The following is a 12,153-nucleotide window of genomic DNA, read 5'->3' on the forward strand; positions in this document are numbered from 1 at the left end:
AAATCTCACCCAAAATACAAATATTCTTAAGAGGTTAAAGCAGGAGATGTGGATATAAATTTTCAAAAGTTTTAAATAAATTGTAGGCACTTTTGTTTTACTGCATACGGCTTGAAAAGCTTTAGAAACTAAGCCAACACTGCAGGCATCTTCAGCAGAACTACCGCAGCAAGAGTTGGCAAAATCCACAGTAATCACATTTATCATTTGTCGATTATATCTGTGCTGTTTTCACAGTATTTAATAAAATCCATCCTGATTAATTCACATTTTTGTTACATATTCATTGTCAGTAACTGGTACTACTTCCACTTAACCAGAACTTCCAGAAGATTTCTATCTAGTTCAGTGATTCTCGCTGTTTGGGGGAGGGATAGCTCTGTGATTTGAGTATTGACCTATTAAGCCCTGGGTTATGAGTTCAATCCTCAAGAGAGCCATTAAGGCTACATCTAGACTACATCCCTCAAAAAATGAGATTCACGGGAACTTTCAAAACGGCACAATGTGCTTGAAAAAATTGCATCTAGACTGCAGTTTCAATTTCAAAAGAGCACCATTACATGATTATTCAAATGAATCATTTCAAAGTGCTTCTTTTACATCCCTCTGCCAATAGAGGGATGTAGTCTAGACGTAGCCTGGAGCAAATCTGTCAGGGATGATACTTGGTCCTGCCACGAGGGCAGGGGACTGGACTCAATGACCTCTCAAGGTCCCTTCCAGTTCTATGAGATAGGTATATCTCCATATTGACTAGTTTATTGAATAACTGTAAAGTTTTAATTCTATATTCCACAAGCTGAAGTGATTTAGCCAAAAAAAGTAATAGTATTACAGGTAATGATTTAAGTATCATTGTTCAGGAAGCAATGTTCTTGTTTAGAGCAAACTTTCCATAACAATTTACTTTTTCAGCCAATCCTCCTCCCCCCTTAAAAACAATTAAATAAATTACAAAAGAACTCATCATATAAACTGGATCCTAGTTGTAGTTGGGAAATAAAACACATAAATTTAAATACAACCCAGAAAAATTGAATGATATCTTCTTGCTCACATGATACCATTTGTTCCGTTACACCATTCCTTTTCCACAAAAGCCACTACTTACTGATCAATCAATTTATTTGTCCTTAGAAAAACATTCACTTTCTAAACCTTCCATTTAACCAATTATTTATCCTCGTCATATCACCCAGGTCATTACTAGGGATAAAATAAAATAAAATAAAATAAAATAAAAGTCTAGCAGTGGTGTAACATACTGTCAAGTTGGGATCCTGTCCTCAATTGCCTCTTTTGTAAAGTGCTTTGTGATCAACTACTATTATCCTTTGGTTGTTGGACTGTCAAAGGCTGGGAACCCTGTAGAGATAGCAGGTTCAGCTTTAGAGAAAGGAGAATTACTCATTTTGGTGACAACTGCTGCTGAACGCACAACTACATTCATTACAACCAGCCAATTGAAGAGTCACTGAAAGCTCTCTTTGAGAGCGTAGGTAAGAGATGCATTAACCTCTCATCCTTTAGGGCTCTAAAAATGACACATCTTGTTGAGTGTCAAGAGTCCACGTAACATTTTTGCTTCTAGGCCTATCTACTAGTCATTACCACCTTTTTACTCTACCTTTTTGGGGTGGCAGCCAAGAAATCTCCAACATTTCTCAAGCCCCTTTCCAGCTTATTATCTGTTTCTCACATTGGATGCTTACGCTATACTCGAATATAGAACTAATGGCTTTACTCCCATATTCACAGCTTGGTGGAACCAACATAGTTATATTGGTTGTAATTCAAAACTTCAGTTATTTAAGTGCTAGCCTGTATGTGGATATTTAATTTGGATTAAGAGTGCCATACTTAGATATAACAAGTTGATTTTTTTACCTCCTACTTCATGAAGAACACTCATCTGTGATCTGTTATATGCACCTTTCAACCCATTGCAGAAGAAGCTGAGGCCAGCTGCAGAAAGAGGCCTAGATGCCTTCCCAACATTCTGATCCAATGGCACTGCAGTAAAAAACTTTCCATAGTATAAGCATGCTCTGGATCTGATCCTAAAGTCTAACACCATCCCAGACTGAACCTCAGTCCACTATTGTTGCTAAAAACTGAGCTATCTGTCTCAGGATAAGTAGCAAAATAGCCAGAATAAAGAATCCCATAGAAACAGAGAAGTATTTCCCCATGGACACTGAGGATGTTTCAATGGTGATTTGCAAATGATGACAAATACACATGACACAATTTAGCAAGGGAAATGAAGAGCCAGGTGTGATCTAAGAAACTTACTGTTCCTGCTCCTATTAAAAAAAATCTAAATACAATAGACCAGCTTGTAACAGAGAAGAGCAATCAAAGACTATTAATCATGGGCCTGTGACATGTAATCTGTGCACCCAGATCAGAGTAAGGACTCCCCATCCCTCCATTTTCCTCTCCCTGCATAGCAGTTTGATAGCCTTGAGGTTAGCAGGTATCACCTCCCTGTAAGAGAGTAGTGTTGGGCTGTTTTACTCCTCTTTTGTGAGCCTTCAGAGTATCAAACTAATAGTTACTGTAATCAAAATAATCTTTTCAAAATTATTATTTTAAATGTGTTCCCTTCTTTGAGTAAGAAACAATATACCTAAATATATGACTAGATGTTGCATTTCTTTTCTTATATTTCTTTTGATCAGACACATTCAGTTTAATCTTGCAGCAGTATTAAAAAGAAGTATATGAAAAGGTAATACCCCACTCCCCAGAAATATACAGAAAAGAACAATTAAAAGGAAGGAAGATAAAAGTGATTGTTTGGCCCCGAAAGTGGTAGAGCATTTCTTCATAGAATCATAGAATACTAGAGCTGGAAAGGACCTAGAAAGGTAATTGAGCCCAGTTACCTTCTTTCCTGTTTGCCACCTCTTTTCAAATGTCTCATATTTTCCTGACTGCAACACTTAAAGGTGAATTTATAAAGTAAAAACATATGTAACCCCTCATCAGACTAAGCATCAAAATAAACCAGCACTTGAGACACGAATACTAGATTTCCCAAGTGTCCCAATAACAAACTAGAAAAAGATGATGAAAGTGATGTGAACATTTCCTGCTCTAAAGCAATTTTAAACAAAAATTACATGGAGGTACTACACTAATGTTATATTTGATATATCAATGTTACTAGAGGTTCTATCATTTATACATTTGACCATTCAAGAAATAATTCATAAATAAGATTTATACATCACATGCATGATTCCTTCAATTTAAAGAACTGTACTCTATGCCAGCTCAAGTAATTTTTTTATAAAGAAAACCCAAAAGGCTCATCAACAAAATAATAGTGCAAGCACTTATACAATATGACAGAAAGCACTGTGCTGTAAGTAAATGCTTTTATCAGACTCTATGAACAAGAATTTACCTTGACAAGAAGTCAGTGAAAGAGAGGCGTACTGGATAACCATGCCGTATGATTTTCACCATCTCTAGGACACCAATATACTGCAGCTGAGCAGACACGTAAAAATTATCAAAAGTATCTGGCAGCTTATCGTTATTGGATTTGATACAATGAACAGAATGGGGTGTGCAGCTCTGAAGCTTCCCAATAATATCTGAGAGTGATTTCTGTGGAAAGAAATAAAATCCAAAAGATTCTCTCACAACCATTTGTCAGAATTAAAAGAGTTGCATAACACAAAGCATATCTTTAAAATTTTTTACTTCACATCATTGTCTTAAAAGGCTTGACCTAAATACACAAATTGCTTACTCAGGCAAAACATGTGTCTGTTGGTCTTTGTAACCTGTAGAGCTCATTCTGCGCTTAAAACTTTTTTATAAACCTTTGTCCAGCAAACATTTACTAACCCTGAGCTGTGCGGCCATAGTGATTGGGCCCCCTCGGTCCAGTCTCTGAAGAAATGTGGAAGTTCCTTTCTTTTTCAACAACTGTGGGTAAGAAAAGTATACACAGAGTATTATTAACCCAGTACAGGCCTAGTATTATAATTTTCCCTGGAAAAAAGGTTCACCAATAGAGGCAAATATAAAGCTGTGTTTGAATCATGTCATATAGGGACAAATCTCTTGAGGCTAGATTTTCAAAAATAGCCAGCAGGATAGCTAGTTGCCCACAGAAATCTGCACAACAAAAGGCTAGTAACAAAGTTTTGATTCCAAAAGCTGATGTGTACTATTGTATGTGCAAAATTCCATTTGAAGTCAGCATGTAAATGTATACCAAACATCAGCATGTGTGCATTTGTAAAATCATTCCTTCTCAGAATGAGGCAAAGTAAAAATGTTTGTTATGGCATCAATACTTGTAGATTTAGCATAACATACCAAATGCATATTATAAAATTTTATGCAAAAATCCCCTTAGTCACTAAATGGTTTTTGAATAGTTGGGTACATCCAACAATTCCCAGGGATAATGGTAAATTACAAATGAAAAAAGACACAATATTTATCAATGAATTACATTTTTTTCTCCCGTTACAGGTGAATGTAGTTAAAACATTTATTTTAAAGCCACGTAAAATATGAGTAGTAAGAGAAGATGTTTACTGTACAATCAGGATCAGTAATATCCACTAGTAAATGGGGGGAGGGGCAACCTTTGAATACTGTCTACTTTGTATCTTTGAAAGAATACAGTAAAGATGTTATCTTAAGAAGAACCATAAGTAGCTGGCTTCTTCTGCTCAAGTTTCTAAATTAGAGCTGGCAGACAACTGGATTCTAAGGCCATGTGTACTCTACACAGTTACAACAGTATGACTATGTTGCTCTGGGGTGTGAAAAATCCACACCCTTGAGTGGCACAGTTATACTGATCTAATTCCCATTCAGATAGTGCTATTGAGGATTTCTCTATTGACATATCCACTGCTACTTATACAGGTGGATTAACTATGCATAGTAACATCTGCACTGATATACTGTAGTGATGCAGCTGCACCAATGCTCCTGCACCGCTGAAGCATTTTAATTGAGGATGTTCCTTAAGATTTTGCCAAGAATATAGACGTTAAGACACTTATACATATCTGAGACAGTCTTTGACTCTTTGCCCTTCTTTCTGGTCCATTTCTCCCATCCATTTGTCCACAACACCCTTTTTCTCAGAGCTGGTATCTGGGAAACTTCGATCATACCCAGCTGTACCAGAATGCACATGTATATCTTCATCTAAACACATCCAGGTTAAATCCCATTTATAGAATAATTGCATTGCCTGCAACTCCCTGATCACTGTGCTGGACACTGGAGCTGTTTACTCTTTTAAATCTCACACAAAGTAGAACAAGATTTAGGAAAAAATATCATCTCCATCCTGGCACAGAGACTGGAGGTCTGCTGAGCCATGATCTCTTCATAACATCAGTCAGACCTTGTATAATTATTTTAACCCATGCACCCTAAATGGTTTAGAAATGTGGGTAATTAACTCCATTTTATATGGGCATTATCTCAGTTTTACAGAAAAGGGAAACTGTGACACACATGCAAGTGACTAGCCCAACATCACTCACTGATTCAGTAGGAAAACCAGGAACAAAATTCTGGTTGCACAACTCAGAGTCTGTTGTGATACACCCAGGCTGTGTCTAGACTGCATCCCTTTTTCATAAAAGGGATGCAAATTAGACCTATCACAATTGCAAATGAAGCGGGGATTTAAATGTCCCCCGCTTCGTTAGCATAAAAATGGCTGCCGCTTTTTTCCGGCTCGGAGTTTTGCCGGAAAAAAGCGCCAGTCTAGACGCAGATCTTTTGGAAAATAAAGCCTTTTCCGAAAGATCCCTTATCCCTCTTAAAATGAATTACATTTAATTGAGGATGTTCCTTAAGATTTCACCAAGAATATAGAATTTAAGACACTTATACATATCTGAGACAGTCTTTGACTCTTTGCCCTTCTTTCTGGTCCATTTCCATTTCTCTCATCCTTAAAATGAGGGATAAGGGATTTTTCGGAAAAGGCTTTATTTTCTGAAAGATCCGCGTCTAGACTGGCACTTTTTTCCGGCAAAGCTCCGAGCCGGAAAAAAGCGGCAGCCATTTTTATGCTAATGAAGTGGGGGAGATTTAAATCCCCGCTTCATTTGCAATTGCGATAGGTCTAATCTGCATCCCTTTTATGAAAAAGGGAGGCAGTCTAGAGACAGCCCCACAGTTTTGCTGCCCCCCCTCTGAGTTCAGGGCTATTGGGGAATAGGGAAGCAGGAACAGAAATGAGTTTAAACAAAACTTCTCAAATATTCAGCAGTTTCTGCTTTGGATTGAGAAATTAGGGTTGTATCAAATCATGTCTTAATTCTCCATCCACACTATAAATCTCCATTAAACTCTTCACAGACAAGGATGGCTCTGACAAGAATGCTTTATAAATCTTGTACCTTTGTCAGATCTACAAGAGGAAGCATGGTTGTCTACTGTTAGAAGGAGAAACCTACTTCATAGTTCTACTTCCATAGCATTTTAAGGTTTTAAATCCCAATAATCTTGTAATAGATGTTTTTATCCCAAGTATGCCTACTATGGAGTTCTTTGCATATGGATGATCTAGGTTTACTTGGTCAGGCCTCAGAGGAGGGGGGTTGGACTTAATAACTTCTTAATGTCCCTTCCTTCCTCTATTTTTATGGTTCTATTTGTAGGCCAACAATCAAATGAAGCAAAATGATCCGGAAAAGTAACAACAGAGATAAAAGTCGTAGCTAGTCAAATACTATATGCTTAACAGCTTCTGCATGGCTAACCCATGCACGGGAAAGAGCGAGGCCAAAAAAATGTCTGCAGAAGAAAGCCTGCAGCCCTCCCAAACACACGTTTGGGAGGGCTGCAGACTTTCCTTCAGTTAATAACCCCTTTTCAGTTAATAAAACTTACAAACACTCCCCGTTCCTTTCTCTTGCATGGTCTCTTTTATGTTCTAAGCCCCTGATCCCAGGATACATTTAAGAAAGAGGTTGTGGTTTTGGCTTTCAAAATGTGGTCATTTTTTATTATAGGAAGACAGAAAACTGCTTTTCCTAGTTATTGTAATTAATTAATTAATACATTAATCAATTAAACAATACTCTCCTTGGATAGATTTTGAAGGCTGTGCGTAGGAGGAGATTAATGGTCTAAAGTTCAAACCAGTACCATTAAATTCAATGGCCCTTTTGCTATTGACTTTACTGAGCTGATGGTAAACTGTTGTCAAAATCATTTCTAGGGGCATTGATATGAAAAATTCACATTAGTATTCATTGCCATTACCTGCATGGACCCTCCCACAAATAGATGTGAAAGCAAACTCTGTAATCCTGTGGCTTTTTATAGATGTATGTCAAAAGACAAAACTGTGCAACTCAATAGGCCTCCTGATACACCTGCTCCCATTGGAAGAACACGTTTCCTGCTTTTCCAGAAAGAAGTAAAAATCCATGATATAATCAAACCTAGACTGAACAAGTATGTAACTTCTATATGAAGGTAATACTCCAAGTACTTAGGTCCACTAAACCTTTCAACGTAATTTGTTTTCATTGATTTTCAGTACTATAAAATGGCAATAACTTTGCAAAATCTTTTGATTCAGCAACAAAGACAAAATTTTGTCCTGCAAGGGACACTATTGCAGTTGAACTAGTGGTTATTCTGGACAGCCTCCAGATTGTTGTGGTTTCTTGTTTTGTTTTTGTTTTTGGCTGAAATCAGGTAATGGAACTGAAGACCATTCCAGAGAGTGAAGTGATTTTAATTTCAGCTCAAATAGATTTATATTGATACAAAGGCTTTTATTTCTCCTGCCAACTCTAGCCATACCTTAACATTGTCTACTGCTCTGATCATCTTTAATTTTTATACTATAAATGATCAGGCAGAGAATGAGGGTTTAAAAAAAATTAACACAAATTATAAAGAATATTATCCTTTAACCAAAATACTAAATATGTGCATGAACATAAAATTATTGCTTGTAAACCATAAACCTCTTGCATGATGAATACCAACAGACTAAGCAAGTGGAATTTAAGCTTTTCAGTTTACTGTCCCTTAAGTTATTTTACATTCATCATGACAGCCACAAGGATGAAGCATGCAGTGTTCCACATAATAATTTTATTGGCTATAATATCATTGTCCAGGTAAGACAGTAAATTTCAGAGATCCTTTAACCAAAAATAATACTATGTAGTTCCTCAGTTGCTTTGCAGTCAGAATAGTGTGCCTGATTATTTCAACAAATAACATTTAGACTATTGCCTGGACTTTATGGAGCTTTCCAGATTTCTTAGACATAAGCAGTCAATGACCAAAGTATTTGCTCTAATTCGAAAAAAGAGGAAAAAAGTTCCACACTCCTACCTTACTAAGCTCCATGTATTTCTTTGCTTCACCTCTTGTGTAGGCTACTGATGTATTCTTATTGAGCAAGGCTGTTTTGGATCCTCTAACTTTAGGAAAATGATATAGAGGTACAAGGGATCCTGTCTGTGTCAGTTTAGACTGGAACAACTGATTGATAACTATATTTTCACTAGCTGGGAAAAAAAAAAGAAATGTCATGTACAGAGATAAGATAATGATGAGAAAATTGCATACACAGTAAAAGGAACGGGACACACAAACCAGGAGATAGTATTTAACAAGATGAGAAATAAATTATTTTGGATGAATAGCTGATGAAGTACTACATTTATGCATTGTTAAGTTATTCAATCCAAGGCCAATAGCATTCAATTATCCCAGGCTGTCAGTCATCAGTGATTGTTTTAAAATTTACTCAAAAAAATATGTTTAAATTGAACCAAACAGGGCTCTAAGAAACACCAGATACAATTTAGGATTCAGTGTTACAGGTCTGTCTAAATTTCAGCATTTGGGTGTTGAATACTTTGGCTCTTTTGGTATATTTCAGAATCCAATTTAGCTATTATAGCTCACACCCATGTGACTAAAATAGTGGCAAATGAACTTCTGTAAAAATGGTGCGGTATTTTGTAGTATCCTGATGTATGCTATGTACTTCACAAAAGTCAGTTAAAGACTGAGCCAAATAATCTGACATGGCACAAGAGAGAGTTGCGACAGATGTGAAATCTGGGAAGCATGCAGTCCTGAAAAGATGACTGCATTGAAATATGCCAGACCGTCCTGGACTTTTTGAACACTTTGTGTTTCCGTGGTCCTGGCTGAATTGGTTTCCTGAGAAATCCCTGGGTGATGCTTAAAGTAGAATTTCCCAACAAGAGATACACCAAAACCTAGCTTTTGAAGCTTTGGTCCCTGAAAAGGGGTCCGTTACAGGAGGCCAGAAAGCAAAGGCCTAAACTAAATAAAACACCCCCAGCTTAACCATCCCAAGATTGTTCATGTACTTGATCTGAAACCTAACATTTCAAGAGCAAATCTGTTCAGTAATTTGAAAGATGGGCTCCTACCAGAAACCTATGTTGTAGGTGAGTGACCTCTGGTAACTTTTACTATGTGCAAGTTTCTTGATTTTTATATGTTTTGTTTGTGATGCTTTTGCCCCAGAAATAAATGTAGTCTGCTTTGTGTAGTCTGCCCCGCCCCCTGTTGCCTCCTGCTGTGGTGCTCGCGACGCTCAGCCAGGCTGCCATGGGGGAGCCCAAATGGCTGCTTGCTCCCCTGTGGCAGCCCGACTGAACGGCGCAGAAGTCAGCTGAGCACCACAGTGGAAGGCAAAGGCGGGGGGGGGTGGGAGGCGGTGACATGCAGCGTGACAGTGGCTCCAAGCCCCGCCCCTGGCCGTGAACACCACTGCCCTGCCCCGCCTTTGCCTCCCGCCGTGGCGCTCGGCTGACTTCTGTGCCACTCAGTCGGGCCACCACGGGGGAGCAAGCGGCCATTTGGGTTCCCCCATGGTGGCTCGGCTGAGCGGCATGGAAGTCAGCCGAGCACCACGGCGGGAGGCAAAGGGGGGGCAGGGAGGTGACACACAAGGCCTGGCCTCGCCCCCAGCCATGTACATCACCACCCCACCTCCCTTCTCCTCCTGCCGTGGCACTCGGCTGACTTCTGCGCTGCTCAGCTGGGCCACCGCAGGGGAGAAAGCGGTGCAAGCGGCTGTTTGGGCCCCACACTCCCCATGCAGCATGGGCCGCCCAGAGGGAACAGCCAGCATTTCAGCAACAGCACTACCCAGAGGGAACAGCTTAGGCCTCTGCATAGGAGCAAGTGGCGCAAGCAACTGTTTAGGCTCCGTACTCCCCATTCAGCATGGGGTGTGCGGAACCCAAACGACTGTTTGGGCTCCATGGTCCCCCGAGTGAGAGGCAGGAGTGGGAGGAGAAGAGAAAGAGAGAGAGACAGAAAGAGGAAGAAGGCAAAGAAGAGCTGAGAGAGAGAGGGGGAGGCGCTAGGAGGAGGAGAAAGAGAGAGAGACGGAGCGAGAGACCGGAGGCTCAGGAGAGAAGACCGACGTGGAGGAGAAACCTGAAAATCCTGTCTTATGACAGGCTAATTGGCTAGTTAAATAATAATTATAGAATGAAGGAGCAAAAGGGTCTAAAACAACTCATTTGATTCATTACTTTTTATTCAAAGCAGGATCCAAAGGGATGACAAGTAGCCCAGGTAAAACAAGTATATGTATCCAGTGCCATCACCAGAAACAGTAATAAAATGCCTCCCTCCCCCCAATCAGAATAAATAAAGTCTATGCTAATAGCTCTTTGTATTTATTTCTGTGTGTTTGTGATTTTAGGTGCATGGTAAAATTTTCAAAAGCATCAAAGTGACTTAGGAATCTACATCCCAATTTCAAAACAGATTTCGGGATGTGTGTGTGTGTGTGTGTCTGTGTGTGTGTGCGTGCGCGCGTACCTGAGGAGCCTAAAACTCATTGAAAATTAATGGGAGTTTGGCATTTAATTCGCTTAAGCAATTTTGTAAATCCCAACAAGCACCTAGCTGTATTTTTAGCTGGTGGCCTTAGAAGCCTATGTTTAATTGAAAGTCAACGGGATTAGGCTACTAAGTGCCTAAATCAATTCTGAAGGTGAGAAGAATGTGCTTTAGAAAAATGTACACTTAGCCCTCTTCAATTAGTTGGATCTATTGATATTTGACTTCTAAATTATATATATTCCCATTAACAATATCAAAGAGTTTATATGAAATCCAATTTGAATAGGGAAAGCAACCTAGTGACAGGTGGTATAGAAAAAGCTGAAATACTCAGTGCTTTTTTTGCCTCAGTCTTCACAGAGACTACTTCACTGGGCAGCACAGTATGGGGAGGAGGTGAGCAGGCCTCAGTGATTTAAGGACAGCTTAAGGACTATTTAGAAAAACTGAACACACACAAGTCCAGGGGTCTTTCCCAACACTGATTCTGTGACTCTATGATTTAATTTCTCCTTTTGCCCTATAAAAAGACTGTCCTAACTAGGTTCATAATGTAGTAATAAAAATGTAAGGAGAGACTATAATAATGCCCCTTCTCTTTTATCTTTAGAGCATACTGTATGTTAAATATATTTCTTAAACTCATTGTATAGCTGATTATCAGACAGGACAAGGAATAATATAATACAAAATAAATTCAAACAACAAAGAACTTGACTATGGCTAAAGCTATAATCGATAGGGATATATTCAAAATCAATTCTTTATTTCTTTCTTCATCAATAATATTACTAAAGGATCATATTTTTGAAAATGCCATTTACTTTGGAAATGGAGGAATGACTTTATCAGAGCCCTGGTCGACACTAGGGAGATATTTTGAAATAACTCCCCTTATTTCAAAATAACAAGGAGAACGTCCACACTACCAAACCCGTTATTTCAAAATAAGTGGCTGGTTATTTTGAAATAATAACTCCTTATTTATTTTGGGAAAAGTAATTTCAGGTGTTACTATTTCAAAATAAGTTATTTTCAAATAATTTTCCTAATATAGACATGCCCTGAAATTTTAGCTAATTTCACTGTATAATTGCTAGTAAGTCAATATGTTCTTCCAATATTGTTGATTCTGATGGCAAATATCAGACCTCTATTTCTGTGGCATAAAATATACTAGATAATATTTTAGATGAAATATTCTGTAGTGGTTTAGGGGGAAAAAAGGTAACATCTGCAGGAAGATAAACCGTCATATTTCCTTGAGGAAAGTGAATTTTT

General features: G+C 38.5%; 1 protein-coding gene across 5 annotated transcripts in view; it reads right to left on the reverse strand.

Annotated features, from left to right (window-relative positions):
- The window catches only part of MYO16 (myosin XVI), a 517,195-nt gene that overhangs the window by 98,111 nt on the left and 406,931 nt on the right, over positions 1 to 12,153 (reverse strand). For all 5 annotated transcript variants that reach the window (XM_075918615.1, XM_075918625.1, XM_075918604.1 and 2 more), the window contains exons 25-27: positions 8,365 to 8,540; positions 3,868 to 3,948; positions 3,419 to 3,624 (exon numbers count right to left, since the gene is read on the reverse strand). In XM_075918615.1, coding sequence (XP_075774730.1) covers positions 3,419 to 3,624; positions 3,868 to 3,948; positions 8,365 to 8,540 — 463 coding nt within the window. The remainder of the gene's footprint in view (positions 1 to 3,418; positions 3,625 to 3,867; positions 3,949 to 8,364; positions 8,541 to 12,153) is intronic.

This window comes from Pelodiscus sinensis, chromosome 1, assembly GCF_049634645.1.
Source record: "Pelodiscus sinensis isolate JC-2024 chromosome 1, ASM4963464v1, whole genome shotgun sequence".
NCBI lineage: Eukaryota > Metazoa > Chordata > Testudines > Trionychidae > Pelodiscus > Pelodiscus sinensis.